The 17,457-nt window shown below is 43.0% G+C and overlaps 1 protein-coding gene across 1 annotated transcript in view; it reads left to right on the plus strand.

Moving 5' to 3' along the window:
• The first annotated feature begins 6,407 nt into the window (after positions 1-6,407).
• LAPTM4B (lysosomal protein transmembrane 4 beta) overlaps positions 6,408-17,457 on the plus strand; it is a 77,347-nt gene continuing 66,297 nt past the window's right edge. Inside the window, exon 1 of the mRNA XM_060610993.3 lies at positions 6,408-6,735. Coding sequence (XP_060466976.3) covers positions 6,637-6,735 — 99 coding nt within the window. The 5' untranslated portion in view covers positions 6,408-6,636. The remainder of the gene's footprint in view (positions 6,736-17,457) is intronic.

Consider the following 17,457-nt stretch of genomic DNA (forward strand, 5'->3'; position numbering starts at 1 on the left):
TTTCACTTAGCATAATGTCTTTAAGGTTTATGCCTGTGGTAGCATGTGACATGATTCCCTCCTCTGTTAAGGCTGAATAATATTCCACCGTATGTATATGCTGCAGTTTGCTTATCCGTTCCTCTGCCGACGGACACCTGTGTTGACGTCGGTCTTTTGTGAATAATGCTGCTCAGAACGTGGGTGTGCCCCCTGCTGGTTTTATAAAACGGGAAAGTATGTGTCCCAGGCCCCTCATCAACTGGTGTCTGGGAGTTCAGCCAACAGGAAGTACTGGTGAAAGACCGGAGGTTAGGAGCAGGGGAGAGGCCAAAGCATCCTCCTCTTTCTCTCCGTTTTGGGAGGTGTTCCCAACAGTGGCCCTGATGGCTGCTCAGCCACCTCTGCTGGTGGTCCTTTCTGTTGTCTCTGCCCGGCCACGCAGGAGGCCATGGCTTCCTTTCTCCTCTTGCCAGTGTCTCGACTGCCTCTTTGTCTCTCCTCTGTTTTCTCATCTGTGTGCAACTCTGCCATAAAATTTAAGTTTTCTTTTGATGGTGGGACACAATACAGTAACACGTGAGGATAGACGAAAGGCAGAATTCTTTGTTACTTATGGCTCCAAATGAAAGAAGACAGCCAGGCGGGGGGCGGGAGGGGGTGGCCTGGGGGGGTTGTGCCGGGAACAGGGTAACAGCAAGTTGGAACGGCAAGAGATGGCTTATGTATGGCAAGCACAGTGAGGTTAGCCAGGTTTTGAGGGCTCACTGGGGATTGGGTCTTTTGAATAATTCTGCAGACCCGAGGAAGAAAGGGCCACTGAGGTTAGGTATTTGGGGCCTCTGGCCTTGGGTAAGTGTGTGTTGTAACCTAGGGGTGTTAGGGCCTGATAAGGGAAGTAGTTGGGGTGGGGGCTCAGCAAACTGTCGCAAAGGGGAGTTGATCGCTTTGAGCTGTAGCTACAAAATTGGCACTCGGAAAATACTTTATTGCAGCAACCAATTCCCTGTATTACCTTCCCTCGGTGTGAAGTATCTAGAATGATCCCTGTTTTCCCCGCCTGGACTCTGACTGATACGATGTATTCCAGTGCGTTCCAAATCTTTACACACTGATAAACAACTAGAGTAACATCTTAGTATCACCGTGGACCAGCATGCTGTTGTTTTATCGTTAGCCACACTATCTCCCTCTAATGAATCCCTCTGCCCATCTTTGTCCCTCTCACTATTTTAGGAGTTTCTTAGAAGCAGGGATTGTGTCTTATGCCCTGCTTCTCACAACCCCAGACCAGAACCCAATCAAACCCAAATGTGTGCTTTAATTAATATATGATTAATTACGTGGGTCTCTGAGAGCACATCAATCATTATTTTTTGACTTCCACCTTGGCTGCAGCTCAGGCCTGGAGCCAGCTCCACATTCTGACCTTCACAGTCCTGACCCCCGACTGGGACAAGATCCAGACTCTTCGATGAATCATCCGACATACTACTTATTTTCTTACGCACACTCCTATAAAATTGGCGTTTATCACAGCTTCCACGAAACAGTTCTTTGTTATCTGATGGCTTTCACTTTTCTCGTTGTTGTTGAGTCTTGTTTTTAATCTGAGAGAGAGACACGGGGCCTATCTTCAGGGCCAGCTTCATGGGCGTGTGACCCGGGCCAATAGCACAGGGTCCCCTGCTTAGAACAGCCCACGCGTGGTTTAATGTCTCCATCTTGAGATGCTTAATATTTGTAAACAAGAGGCCCCCCATTCCCAGTGTTGCACTGGACCCCAAAAATAATTTGGCCAGTCCTCCCTGTCTCGTTTGTATGTACCTTGTGACATTAATTGAGCTTAGAGGCATATGGGTTTAATATTTATGAAACTCTCAGTAGTTCAGAAGCTCCCCACTTTCCTTAGGAGATTTGCTCCAGACCTCTCAGTGCAGCATGGTATGAAAAGCCCCCCGCCTATACTGACAGCCCTAAAACTTCCTTAGCCCCATCTTCTCTACTCTGACCTCCTTCCCTTCAAATGTAAACTCCCAGCTACCATAGTACTTGCTGCTTCTAAACTTGTGAGCTCGCCAGATGCTGGGCCTTTGCATATCCTGCTCCCATCCTGTCCGGGGCTGCCCTCTGTCTCTCTCCTGGCCAACACCAACTTACTTCACAGGTGTGAACCTAGATGTCCCTTCCCTAATCTCCCCAAAACTGAGATATGGGGCTCTCCTAGCACCTTGTGCTAAACATATAGTGGCATTTATCTTGCTTTCATGTTATTTTCCATTTATTTCTCCATTTCCCTCTGTAAGTTGTGAGTTCCCTTTAGGTAGAAAGTGTCTCATGTTCTCTGAGCTGAAAGCCACACTCAGCTCCAAGGAGGTAGTTGCTAAGTTTCCATTCACCAGATTCATGACTGCATGAATGAACAGATCCCTGGTTTATTTGGAGAGTGCATGAGGAGACCTATAAGGTTTCCTTTTGAACCACCAAGGACTGAGCAGTACTTACATCATTGAAGAAGACGTTCAAGAACACCCTCTGTCATAGGCACGTGGATTCCTTTTCCAACTCCTCCAGGGAAGGCGCTGCCTCCCTTTCTCCTTTTCAGGAGAGCTACATGGTAGCAGCTCTTTGAATTTCTTAGCCTTTGAGGGGGTTCCTGAGGTCTCTCCTGGGACAGACCCTAGCCCAGGTCATAGAGGAAGCTCCAGCGAGACCTTTCCTACTTCCAAAGAGTGTCTGGCCCTGTGCAAGTCCTGGATCAAGATCAAGTGTTTCTTCCATCCCCTATATCTGTGCTCCTGGTCTACATTCTATTCACCCCTACAAGGCCCAATTGAAATGCTAACTCCCCCCGTTTTAATGTAATTGATGGCTCTAGGCTTTCCCACTGCATTGTTGTAATCTGTAGGGATACTCAGCACACATTCTGACTAATGCCATGGTGACCTGTGCTGTAGACTACACAGTCAATTTTGGGATCAGGAGCAGAGTGTTCTCATCTTCCAGCCTTTGTGTCTTTACTTCTTACAAATAGTCATCACTCAAATTAACCCTGGGCATTTTGGGTCACTAGCCGATAGTCTGAAATACAATTCGTTCCAGAGAAAAAGAGATTTGAAAAAGGAACAAGAGTGGCTTTATCTGATGGAAAGAAAAAGTTTCTGTCAGTTCATTGGAAAATACCCGCCCTTGGAAGAAGGGGACCCGGGGAGGATACAGGGAGAGAAAAATGGGAAGTACAAGAAGGCAAGGGAAGGGACCTGGGTGACAGAGAAGTTGCAAGGCCTCAAGTCCTAATGGTAAGGTTTTAATTTGGTAATGATGGGGGCGTCGGGGTGGCTCAGTCAGTTGAGCGTTCAACCCTTGGTTTCTGCTCAGGCCATGATCTCACTGTTCCTGGGTTGAAGCCCTGCATCAGGCTCTGCACTGACAGTGCGAGGCCTGCTTGGGATTCTCTCTCTCTCCCTCTCTCTTTGCCTTCCCCCGGTCACGCTGTCTCTGTCTCTCTCCAAATAAATAAATAAACTTAAAAAATAAATATATAAAATTTGGTCATGTTGCAGGCAGGCCCAGTCTGAGGACCCAGAGGGTCCCTGTAGGACCACTCCAAAGGGTCCTTGGCATCACCAAGGATGGAAATCAAATGTGAGCCAGAAGGAAGTGAGAGCAGAGTTTATTGAGTAGTGTAAGTGATAGAGTATAGCCGGTGGTGCGTCTGGGAGACTCAGAAAAGGAGATGTGGGCCTCCCCGTCACTTGGGGTTAGGAGTTTATATTGGAAAGGGGTCCAGGGTACGTGTTCCTCCAGGGACCCAGGGTTTGGTCCCATCAAAGGCAAGTGTCAGGCAAATGAACGATGTTATTCCATAAATCACTGAAGGTGGGGGGATTGATGCCAATGCTGTTGATGGAGGTTTGTTGGAAGCTAATGTCCTGGAATATGTTTGGGATTCGGTTCTTTTGAGATGTTATTAGGTGTTTAGGGGCCTAGGATGAAACTCGTAGAATGATTAACTTTCTTGCTTCCCCCTGTGGAGTGGGAACATAGCTTTTTTGGTTCACTCAGATGCAAGGTGAAGTATGGAGTATGAGGAAATGGAGCCTAGCAGAGAAATATCCGGCATAGAGCCTTTCTAAAATGGAGACCTTTCAGTTTCCCTGTCTCAGTGACGAAGGTACCGTGGAGACAGAAGAATGGGAGAGGAGGGGTGAGTGACTGACCAAGGTCACGCAGGCTGTCGCCCTTTGCTCTTACAGAAAACAGAGCAAGTGTGACCCCAGATGCTGAGGTGCCTAGGGAGTGAAAACAAGGTGACCTGTCTACATAACTGTACCCCTGCAATCCGTATTCCAGTTACATATGCTGCTGTTTGAGGATGTAACCCAGCTGTGACTAAGTTCTGTGGGAAGCCTCTGGTTTTTTTTCTTTGGTTTTGTTTGTTTGTTTTTGCCAATCTCCCCAATCCTCTTGCATCCAAATAAATATAACTCCAAGTTTTATTTCATAAACTTTGCTTGCAGATGTATTGTTTCTCTCCTTATCTCCTTGCTCCAGCCAGGTTTTTTTCTACTCTCTGTCTCTCTTCTTATCTAGAGCATTTTGGCAACTGTCTGTAAACTCAGCTCTTGAATAGCAAGCTCTGTGAAATATGAAATTCCCTTTAGTCAATGAATCATTTACCTAACGAATCTGAAATCCTGGTGGGGAGGGCAAAGCTGGAGGTAACTCTAGGAACATGCTGGCAGTTTGAATTTGGAAAGTAGCACTCCCCATCCTGATTCACGATTTCCTTTCCTGGTCAGTGCACTTCCTGCTTGTCCCACAGAAGTTTAAGAGAGGCTATGGGTATAATTGGGGGGACCTCGGTGGTTCAGTCGGTTGAGTGTCTGACTCTTGATTCCATGGGATAGAGCCCTGCGTTAGTCTCCATGCTGAGTGTGGAGCCTGCTTAGAATTCTCTCTCTCCCTCTCTTCCTCTCCCCTGCTCATGCTCTCTCTCTAAAGTAAAATAAATAAGTAAATAAATAACTAAATAAATAAATATAAAATTTAAAAATGGTTATGGCTATAATTACACATTAAAAATTTTTTTAAATCTTTATTTATTTTTGAGAGAGAGAAAGAGAGATGGAATGCAAATGGGGGATGGAAAAAGACAGAGGGAGACACAGAATCCAAGGCAAGCTTCAGGCTCCAAGCTGTCAGCACAGAGCCCATCCAGGGGATTAGACTCAGGAACCTTAAGATCATGACCTGAGCCAAAGTCAGATGCTTAACTGACTGAGCCACCCAGATGCCCTTATAATTACACATTAAATGGAAGACCCCAGAGAGAAAATTCTCTCTTGTGTGAGAGAAAACAGAACTTCTTAGTGAGAAAACAAAACAAAAGCTGATCTTTCTTCTTCCTTATTTCTGATTATCTCCCACAATGATGTTACTTATAATTTCCAATTAAGGGCCCACACCTGACATCTCTGGGGATGCCTCTCTGGTCCCTCTGGATCCAGGTTTAAGCTACACACTAAGAATGTAACAGCTTTACAGCCTTGTAAAACTAACTAGTCCTGCACTTAAACAGCCTCATCTAACACTTTCCTTCCTTCCTTCCTTCCTTCCTTCCTTCCTTCCTATATAACCTGTCCTTAAGAAATTTAAATCCAACCAATTTTTCTCTTGCTCCAAGTCTGAAATGAAACTTTGACATGCGCTAATGATCTAACTCATCTGAGATGCTTGGCTTAGACGGTGATTAGAGGCTAACCTAGGACAAGGGCGCTTTGAGAAAAAACAACAGATGGGAAGAAATAACTCCAAACTGGAGTCCTTTCTTTCAGTACCTCTTAACGCTCTATGTTGTGTCCTTCAGAGCCCTTGTGGCAGTAATTGGCTTTATGATTGTTTCTTTAGAGCTGCAGTCATGATTAAAAATGCTACTCGAAGCACAGCGAGGATGTCCTTGACACACATCCTATTTTCTGGGAAAAGGTTACTACTACCACAGTAATTGAGCTGGGAAGAGGAGACAAATTGCTCCTGGCGACTCCAGCAGCGGTTCAAAGTACTGCAGTTGACCGGAATCACACCCTGCAGTTTTCCCTCTTTCCAGTTCGCAAGATAACAGTGATAGCATTTGCATCTACAGATTATCTGCCAAATAGAAGTGGAAGGGGAGAAACCACAACCAGCTAGACTGTAAAAGAATCTCAAACCCGTGACAAGAGTTACACAAATGACCACAGGAGAGAGGAGAGGCCCGGAACTCCACCGCGGGCCCACTCCGGGACCGGCCCAGGGCGCAGGATGATTGATTTATTTACCCCCGGCCCGGGGCGCCCGCAGCTGGCTGGAGCCGGCGGTGACATCACGAGCCCGAGCGCGAGTCACGTGGCCCGCCCCGCCCCCTCCCGCTCCTCCTCCTCCCGCTCCTCCTCCTCCCGCAGCCTTCGAAGCGCAGGGTCCGGCCGCCGCAGCCGCTCGCAGCTCTTGGCAGAGGCGCAGAGCGCGGGCCACGGGCAAGCGGGGGAGCGGGGCAGGCAGCGGCAGCGGCAGCGGCGGGGGAGCCGGCAGCAGCCCCCCGGCGGGCCCCGAGCGACGCGGCCGACGCTCCTGCAAACTTGGGCGCGCGCTCGCGCCACGGCGCCCGCGGCCCGAGCGATGAAGATGGTCGCGCCCTGGACGCGGTTCTACTCCAACAGCTGCTGCCTGTGCTGCCATGTCCGCACCGGCACCATCCTGCTGGGCGTCTGGTACCTGGTGAGCGAGGCGACGCGCGGGGGGCGCACCTGCCGGGGCGGAGGCGCCGGCGCCGCGAGCCCCCACCCCCGGGACGGGACGCCGGGACCCCGGGACCCCGGCCCACGCGCCCGCTTCACTCTGCACGCCCCCGAGTGCGGCCTCGGCGTTGGGCTACGCCGGCGCTAATCCGCTTAAAGTTGTATTATTAGAAACTTAATTCTGTGCGCGAGCCTGTCCGCGATCCCCGGCTCAGCCAACCTGTGGCGGGGGTCCAGCCACGGCCCAGAGTCGGGGGCTGTGCGGGCTGCGGCGGGTTCCTCCGCTTCCGGTAAAAGTGCACTTGGTGGCCGGGAGAGCCCTGATCGGATCTGCGGACCACGTGTTTTCCATTCCTTTCTTTCTCCTCACCACCCGTTGGGCTTTGTGTTTAGCCGCGCCGCGACTGGGTCGTGGGGTGACGGGGCGCGTTCTGCCACCCCTGTGGTCGCGCTTGCAGCCCCGGCTTGCCCATTCTCCCAGCTCGCATCCCGGCCTCGGGGCTGCTGTCCGGTCTTCAGCTCGCGTTCGGGTCCCGAGGAGGAATGGTTGGGGGTTCTTGGCACGCTCCGTGTATGCGTCCCTCCACACGTTTGGTGTGAAGCCCTTACTCTAGGAAGGGATTTGCTAGGATTTACTGCGTTTCAGTTTCAGTGTGCCCGGGGAAGCCATTTTACACCCACTTACTTTCCTGCCCATTGACAGGTGATCCCTGTACCTTTCTTAGCAGACGCTGCAGGCAAATCTTTTTTTTTTTTTTTTAATTTTTATTTATTTATTTTTTAGGTTGGAGCTTTTAAGAACTTGTTTGTATGGGGAGCACTGATTATCAGGGGGCACTGAGGAAACCTGATGGAGTCTTTCTGGCCCTGTATGCCTCCTCCAGGTTGATTGTTGGCACCCCCGGACTGCGCCAACACTGAATCGGATTCCATTGCATTTCGGGTTTTGTGACATCATGTTGGAGAGTTAGACCCGAGCCACTTTGCAGTGAATACCACTGCATCATGAAGAAATCCCTTAAAAATGGTATTAAGATGGCATACTGAACTTTTTCGTGAGAATAAATTCTTAATCGTCAGAGGGGTTTTTTTGTTGGTTCATACTCACTTTTTTTGACATAATATGAACATCGTGTCGAATTGTGTCGTTGTGCCATTTTAAGCAAAATATTTTCCCCCAGGCATATGGTGTTCTGTGTCCTATTTATAGTTTCAAGTTTCCTTTAGTCAGTGCCTATCACAGGCCACACAATAGACATTTTTGGCCTTAAAAGCTTTCGAACAGATCTTTGGTATGTGTGGATTCTTTTTGTGCAGTTGAACGCAGAGAGAACATCGGCGTCTTGGCTCACCCCTGACTTTGCTAAAAGCCAAGAAATGCTTTACGGAAATTTTAAATTCCAGCAAAAGGATAGTAGGTGGCCTCAAAACAGTGCTTTTATTGATGATCAAGACATACTATTTTATATAAATGTCTTGCGTCCTTCTTGAAAATGTTCAAGTCTGCAGACTTGCAAGTACATCAGTAAATGTAATTTGTAAAATCTAGGGCACTGCATTAGGCAAATGTACTACATGATCTGCAGGAAAGATAAATCTACTTGAGTCCTGTTGTTGGCTGTAATCCAACTAGACAGTACTGGTGTGATAAAAGGACAGTACTCTGCATGCTTTGTGTACTGTTTGAACATGCTCTTTGTGGAAAGTAGCTATTGCTGTGCATGTGTTAGCATTTGGAAACGGCATGGCCTTTTGAAAGATAATTAGAAAGCTTTCTAGCAGATGTAAGAGTGCTACATTAGGTAAACCTAATAAATGAGAAACCTGACTTTATAGTACTGGTAATCTTCATAAAAAGTCTTGCATTTCATGAAACAGTTTTAGACCTTTTTTTTTTAATAGTGAGTTTTATACCTTTAAATATAATTTGGTTTCCATAACTTTGACTTACATGAACATTTTTTTAAGATGAGGGAACAGGGTCACTGAAGAGCAAGGCATCTCACGCCCCTTCCCCTACCCTTCTCACCCCACCTGTCATCTGGGTGGAATAGGGTCAGTTATCAGACGGGAGAAGAATTGTCATGAAAAAAGCATAGGGCTGTGCATAGATATTCAAATAAGAGTTCAGTGGAACTCTCACACCAGATGGGTAAAGTGGGTCATTTTAACGCATTTTCTAATTGCTGCTCCTACCACTACCACTTACTAAGGCTTTGTGTGCCAGGTACATACTAGATGCTTTGCATAATCTTGATGTCTACATATTCCTGGTGTGGTAGATTTTCTTACTCCCATTTTATAGATGAGAAAATAGAGGCCAAGAGAGCATAGGTGATTTACATAAAATTCCATGGTTGGTTTGTGGTCTGAGTGATATTTTAGTCTGCCTGTTTCCACTTTTTTTTATCTTTTATTTGTTTTTTTTATATTTATTTTTGAGAGAGAGAGTGCTTGGGGGAGGGGCAAAGAGAGGCACACAGAGAATCCCAAGCAGGCTCCCTACTCTCAGCGCAGAGGCAGAGCCAGCCTGTCACTGGGCTCAGCCCACAGACGGTGAGATCATGATCTGAGCCAAAATCAAGTGCGTCGGCTCAACCGGCGAGCCACCTAGGTGCCCCTGTTTTTACCTTTTAAAAGTTGTGTGTGTGTTTTCTGGGGCACCTGGGTGGCTCAATCAGCTAAGTGAACGACTTTGGCTCAAGTCATGATCTCACCGTTCTGTGGGTTCGGGCTCCGTGTCTGATGCTGTGCTGACAGCTCAGAGCCTGGAGCCTGCTTCGGATTCCGTGTGTCCCTTTCTCTCTGCCCCTCCCCTGCTCATGCTCTGTCTCTCAAAAATAAATAAACGTTAAAAAAAAATTTTAAAGTTGGTGTGTGTTTTGTTTTTGCCTTGGAATAACAAAGATTTCCTTCAGTCCAGTAAGGAAGCATGTTGATTTCAGGTATTTCTATTAGAGATCATTTTTTTGTTTTATTTTTTCCTTTCGATGAAGGCATAATTTACATAGGGTGAGATCCACAGAAGTGTACAGTTCATTGAGTTGACAGATGCATACACCTTGTATTACCCACACACCTAGAAAACATTTCCAAAACCCCAGAAAGTTCCCTTGTGCCTCTTCCCAGTTAATCCCTCCCACTGCCTCAAACCCCACCCTAGAGTTTTACCTATTCATGTAAATGGAATTATACTGTATGTATTCTTTTGTATCTGGTTTCTTTCACTTAGCATCAACATCTTTTAAATTCATTCATGTTAATTGGAGTATATCAATAGTTTGTTGCTTTGTATTGCTGAGTATTCTTTTATTGTCTGAATAAATCACAATTTATTTATCCATTTGCCAGATGATGGACATTTGGGTTGTTTCCAGGTTGGGGCCATTATAGATAAAGCTGATCTGGACATTCTTGCACAAGACTTTTTGCAGACATATGTTGTTATTTCTCTAGAATAAATGTCTAGCAGTGGAATTGCTGGTCACGGAGTAGAAATATATTTATAAGAAACTGCTGAGCAGTTTTCCAAAGTGGTTCTGCCAGCAATGTATGGAGTTCCAGTTGTTCCATGTCCTTGTCAACATTTAGGGTGGTCAGTCTTTAACTGTAGCCATTTTGGTGGGCATGTAGTTGCAGCTTATGGTAGCTTTAATTTGCATTTCCCTTGTGACTAATGATGTGGAACAGTTTATCTTTGTTTATTTGGCACTCATATATCATCTTTTGTGAAGTGCTATTTATTGCCCATTAACAAAATTTTTTTTATGTTTATTCATTTTTGAAAGAGACAGAGCACAAGCAGGGGTGGGGTGGAGGGCGGGGGGGGAGGGGGTGGCGGGGAGACACAGAATCTGAAGCACACTCCAGGCTCTGAGCTGTTAGCACAGAGCCCGATGAGGGACTCGAACTCACAAACCCGCAAGATCATGACCTGAGCCAACATCGGACGCTCAACTGACTGAGCCACCCAGGCACCCCATTGTTTGAGTTTTGTCTTTTTTTTTTTTTTAAGACTTTTTTTTTTTAAGTTGATTTATTGTGAGTGAGAGAGCAAGAGCAAGGGAGCATGAGCAGGGGAGGAGCGGAGAAAGGGAGAGAGAATCCCAAGCAGGCTCCGCAGAGCCTGATGTGGGGCTCCAACCTACCAACCGTGAGATCATGACCCAAGCTGAAACCAAGAGTTGGACGCTTAACCAACTAAGCCACCCAGGTGCCCCAGGGTTTTGTTTTTTTTCTTAATGATTTGTAAGATACCTTTCTATATTTTGGATTCTGCATTTTGTGGCTGTTTTCTCCCAGTGTGTGGCTATCTACCCATCTTCTTAGTGGTATATTTTGGTGAATAGAAGTTTTAAATTTTAAGTTCAATTTGTCAGTTTATTCTTTTATGGTTAGTACTGTCTGTATTCTAAGAAATCTTTGCCTACTCCCAAATTGTAAAGATACTCTCTTCTATTTTCTTCCAACACTTTGTGGCTTAGCTATTATATTTACATCTGTGATCCACCTCTAATTAATTTTTGTGTTACAGTGTGAGGTAGAGGTTTGTATTTGTTTCTTTTGAAAGGCAGTTTCATCTCTTGCCCTGAAAAAAAGTTGAATTTTTACATAACCTTTAATAACTACAGACATTTTCAGAGAGACAAATAAGATGATTATCCATCTTCACAGAGAATGAAGGCTGACTTGTCCTGGTTTCCAGAGGGTTCGTAATTTAAAAGGAGTACTTGAAGCAGGCTGATTGCTATGTAGTCTTCTGGGGTTTCCATTCTTTCTTCATCAAAACTTCCTGTTCTAAACCTGAATCCATTAACTGCCTCCCCACGTTCGCCCATACTCTAGTCTGTCTCTCACCGTCCATTTAGACTCCTCGGCTAGATGCCTTTCTCCTGCCACCTTCCTTAATTTCTTCCTTTATTCTGTTGTCATGTCCTATTGATTTTGTGATTACCTCCTTATTCTGGTCTCTCTTCTTTCTAACATTTTCCTCATTTAGGCTCTCGTAAGCAATCACCTGGCTATTATAACAGTCTAATAACTGGTCTCCTTGCTTCTAGCCTTGCCATCAACAATCCATTTTTTTTCAGTCTATTATAGATGCAGTTCCCTGAAGTATTTTTCTCAAGCATAAATATGAACTTGTTAGCCTACTTCTAAGAACTTTGGTCCTCTATTCTAGGGAAGTCTGTGAATTTTATGACCTGTGTGTTGCAAGCCAACTTCAGTTGGCTTAAACAGCACAGTGGTTTCTGCCACGTCTTTCCCCTGTTTCCCACCCCTTCCTTTTCCGGTTACCCTCCTTTGCAAGCCATTGCTTAAGCCCTAAATCCTGAGATTCATTCTGATTTGATAAATGTAAGTTACCTGTCCACCCCTAAACCAAGCAGACCAGGTTTTTGTGACTAGAATATCCGGATAAATGTAGTTCTGGGATATTCTCCTGCTCTTGAACTATTGATTAGAGGGATGTGAGCCAGGAGTAGGATTAACGTTGCTCAAAACCCTCTCCCGTTTGAGAGCAGAGGGATGAGTAATTTCCCAGAGAAACCGAGACTGTTACTGGGAGAAAGAGGTCAGTAACAATACTTGCTCCCCTCCTTAGGCTACAGCCCCCATTTCGTATAGAATATGTTTTACCATCAGAACCTGCATTCCTCTTGACATACTTAAACAATACTTTTTCCTTTGTAATTTCTTTCATTGTTTTACCATGTGATTTTCTTAGAGTGTTTTGAAAGGTGGTACTGGTAGTTGGAAGCATCTGAACTTGACACCTGGGAGGAGTAACCCTTTGTATGTGTCATCCTTTTCATCATCATCCAAGTGTATTTTAGGAACTTAGTCATTCAGCAAATACATACTGAATGCCTCTTTGTACCCCATTCATGGGGTAGTTGGCCGTATATCAGATTATAAAGGATTAAAGAGGTCAGAGAAACTGATTTCATTAGCTTTACGACCTGACCTTTCAAATGACCAACCAGTTCACTTTGAAAGTCCCAGGATGCTTGTGGACTCAAGCCTGATGGGTTCTTTTTGTAGCCCAAGAAATTCTGGTGTGATAAATATTGATTTTTTTTTTTGTCTGGTTGGTAATACTGGGTAGTAAAATCGACAGCTTGTGTTTGTAGAATGATGGATAGTTTTTAGTGGGCTTTCACGTTTACTCTTATTTAGATCATGAAACAGCCCTGGGGTCAGATAGGATAGGTGGTGATATGCTCATTTAAGATTGATAGTTTCTTTTTAGGTGTCAGATGCTATGACTTAGTCTATAAGTCTAGGGCAAAATTTGGGCTGATACCCAGAACTTATATAATCCTCATTGCCTAGTGTTTTCCCTACTATACTAGAGTGTAAAAGACTGAAATACTAGGTTACAGAGTTTGGATTTTATTCTGTAGGCAGTGGGGAGGCATTAAAGAATTACGAACAAGGGTGTTAGAATGAAAGCAGCCACCCGCCCCGTGTTAAGACTCTCTTTTTTTTTTTTGCTCTGTAATGCACTGTATTTATTTTTTTCTTTTTATCCTTGACACCCCTTACCCATTTGTCTAAATTCCTACCCCCTGCCTCTGGCAACCACCACTTGTTCTCTGAGCTTGTTTTTGTTTGTTCTTTAGATTCTACATGTAAGAGAGATCCTGTGGTGTTGTCTTTCTCAATCTGACTTCTTTCACTTAGGGTGATGCCCTTGAGGTCCATTCATGATTCAGTGTGTGTGTGTGTGTGTGTGTGTGTGTGTGTAGCCTCAATATATATATCATGCCATTTCTTTATCCATTCATCTGTTGATGGACACTTCGATTGTTTCTGTAGCTTGGCTATTGTAAATAATGCTGCAGTGAACATGGGAGTGCAGATATCTTTTCAAGTTACTGTTTTTGTTTTTATTTTTTTTAAGATAAATACTCAGAAGTGGAATTGTTAGATCATATGGTAGTTCTATTTTTAACTTTTTGAGGAACCTCCAGGCTGCTTTCCATAGTACATTCCCACCACCCATGTACAAGTGTTCCCTTTTCCCTATATGCTCATCAATACTTGTTATTTCTTTTCTTTTTGATAATAGCCATTCTAACAGGTGTGAGATGGCATCTCATTGTGGTTTTGACTTGCATTTCCCTGATGACGAGTGATGTTGAGCAACTTTTCGTGTACCTGCTAACTATCTATATGTCTTCTTTGGAAAAATGTCTATTCAGATCTTCCCAGTTTTAAATTGGATTGATTTTTGCCATTAACTTGTAAAAGTTCTTTATGTATGTTGGCTATTAGTCCCTTATCACATATATGATTTGCAAATATTTTCTCCTATTCAGTATGTTGCCTTTTCATTTTGTTGAGGTTTTTCTTTACTGTGCAGAAGCTATTTAGTATGATGTAGTCCCACTTTTTGTTGTTCTCTTTGGTGTCAGATTAAGAAATCATCACTAAGACCTTGTGAAGGAGCTTACTGCCTGTGTTTTTCTCTAGGAGTTTTATGGTTTACATTCAAGTCATTACTCCATTTTGAGTTAATTTTTGTGTGTGGTATAAGATTGTGGTAGAGTTTCATTCTTTTGCACTTAGCTCTTCAGTTTTCTGAACACCATTCGTTGAAGAAACTTTGTTCCTTACTCTGTATTGTTGGCTCCTTTGTTGTAAATTAATTAACCATGTATACATGGGTTTCTGTTATGTTCCATTGATATATGTGTCTGTTTTTATGCCAATACCATATTGTTTTAATTACTGTAGCTGTATAATACAGTTTGAAATCAGGGAGTGTCATGCCTTCAGCTTTGGTCTTCTTATTCAAGATTGCTTTGAATATTTGAGGTTTTTTTGTAGATCCATACAAATTTTAGGATTATTTGTTCTATTTCTTTGAAAAATGACATTTGGAATTTTGATAGAGATTGCATTGAATCTATAGCTTGCTTTGGGTAGTGTGGACATTTTTAGAGTATTGATTTTTCTAATCCATGAGCGCAGAATATCTTTCCATTTATTTATGTCTTCAATTTCTTTCATTAATGTCTTAATAATTTTATTTATTTATTTATTTTCTTTCAGTTTTTTAATTATTTTTTTAACGTTTATTTATTTTTGACAGGCAGAGAGAGAGATCATAAGCAGGGGAGGGACAGAGAGAGAGAGGGAGACACAGAATCAGATGCAGGCTCCAGGCTCTGACCTCTCAGCACAGAGCCCAGTATGGGGCTCAAACCCACGAACCGTGAGATCATGACCTAAGCCAAAGTTGGACACTTAACTGACTGAGCCACCCAAATGTCCCTTAATTATTTTAAATATACAGGTCTTTTATCGCCGTGGTTAAACTTATTCCTAGTTTTTATATTCCTTTCGGTGCAGTTATAAATAGGATTGTTTTTTATTTCTATCTCTGATGGCTCACGATTGGTGAATAAAAATGCAACATATTTTTTTAATTTTTTTTTATGTTTTTATTTATTTTTGAGACAGAGAAAGCATGAGCTGGGGGAGGGGCAGAGAGAGAGGGAGACAGGAACTGAAGCAGCTGTGCTGATAGCAGAGAGCCTGATGTGGGGCTCAAACTCATGAGCAAGGAGATCATGACCTGAGCTGAAGTCAGACGCCCAGCTGACTGAACCACCCAGGTACCCCAAAATGCAACATATTTTTGAGTATTGATTTTGTATTCTCCAACTTCACTGAATTCCTTTATTCTAATAGTTTTTTGATGGAGTCTTTAGGGTTTTTTATATATGTCATCTGCAAATAGTGACAGTTTTACTTTTTATTTATTTTTCCTGCCTGATTGTTGTGGCTAGGACTTCCAATACTGTCTTAAATAAAAGTGGTGAGAATGAGATGTCCTTGCTTTGTTCCTGATCAGTGCTTTTAGTTTTTGACTGTTGAGTATGTTAGCTGTGGGCTTGTCATATGTGGCCTTTTTTATGTTGAGGTATATTCCTTCTATAACCATTCTGTTGAGAGTTTTTATCATCAATGGATGTCGAATTTTGTCAATTACTTTTGCTTCATATATTGAGATGATCATATGATTTTTTATCCTTCATTTTTTAATATAAAGTAGCACATTGATTTGTGGATGTTGAACCCTCCTTAACATCCCTGGGATAAAAAATCTCACTTCATTATGCTATATGATTCTTTTTAATATATTGTTGAATTTGGTTTGCTAACATTTTCTTGAGGATTTTTGCATCTATGTTCATCAGGAATATCGGTCTGTAATTTGCTTTTCTCGTGGTATACTTGTCTGGCTTTGGTATCAGGGCACTGCTGGCCTCATAAAATGAGTTTGTAGGAGTTCTTGCTCTTCTATTTTTTGGAAGAGTTTAGGAAGGATTGGTATTAATTCCTTGAATGTTGGATAGAATTTATCAGTGAAACCATCTGATCGTGGCCTTTTCTTTGTTGGGAGGTTCTTGGTTAAGGATTCAATCTCCTCACTAGCGACCGGCCTGTTCAGATTTTCTGTTTCATCATGATTCAGTCTTGGTAGGTTGTAGGTTTCTAGGAATTTATTCATTTTTTGGTAAGTTGTCCAATTTGTTGGCAAATAATTGTTCATAGCAGCCTCCTGTGATCCTTTGTATTTATGTGGCATCAGTTTTAACATTTCTTCTTTCATTTCTGATTTGGAGTACCCCCCCCCCCCCCCCCCCGGCCCCTGTGAGTCTAGCTAAAGTCTTGTCACTTTTGTTTATCTTTTCAAAGAACCAGATCTTAGTTTCATTGATCATCTTTGTTGTCTTTTTAGTGTCTATTTTATTTATTTCTGCCCTATATTATTTTCTTCTTTTTACTAACTTTGGGCTTTGTTCCTTTTCTAGTTCTTTGAGGTGTAAAGTTAGGTTATTTGAGACTTCTTTCTTGATGTAGGCATTTATCACTGTGAACTTTCCCCTTAGAAGGCTTTTGCTGCATCTCACAAATTTTGGTGTTATAGTTCCATTTGTGTTCATTTTAAGATAAAAAAAATTTTTTTTAATTTCCTCTTTGACTATTTAGTTGGTCAGTAGCATGTTGTTTGTGAATTTTCCAGGTTTTTTTCATATAATCAATTTCTAGTTTCATACTTCGATGGTCAGAAAAGATTCCTGATAATGACTTTAATCCTTTTAAATTTGTTAAGACTTATTTTGTGGCCTGATGTATGATCTGTCCTGGAAAATGTTCCATGTGCATTTGAGAAGAATTTGTATTCTGTTGCTTTTGGATGGAATGTTCTGTGATTATCTGTTAGTCCATCTGGTCTAATGTGTTAAGGCCAGTATTTCCTATTGATTTTCTGTCTGGATGATCTATCCATTGATGAAAGTAGGGTATTAAAATCCCTTACCCTTATTGTATTGGTGTCTGTTTTTCTCTTCAGATCTATAAATATTTGCTTTATATATTAGGTATTCCTGTGTTAAATGCATAAATACTTACAAATATTATATTTTCTTGTTGGATTTACCACTTTATCATGTAGCAACCTTGTCTTTTACTACAGTTTTTATTTCAAAGTCTATTTTATCTGATGTAAATATAGCTACTCCAGCTTTCTTTACTTATTATTTGTATGGAGTTTCTTTTTCCATCCCTTCACTCTCAGTCTGTGTGTGCCTTTACCATCTAAAGTGAGTTTCTTGGGGCACCTGGGTGGCTCAGTTGTTTAAGCATCTGACTCTTGATCTCGGCTCAGGTCATGATCTTATGG

The sequence above is a fragment of the Panthera onca genome, chromosome F2 (assembly GCF_046562875.1).
Source record: "Panthera onca isolate mPanOnc1 chromosome F2, mPanOnc1 haplotype 2, whole genome shotgun sequence".
NCBI classification, from domain to species: Eukaryota; Metazoa; Chordata; class Mammalia; order Carnivora; family Felidae; genus Panthera; species Panthera onca.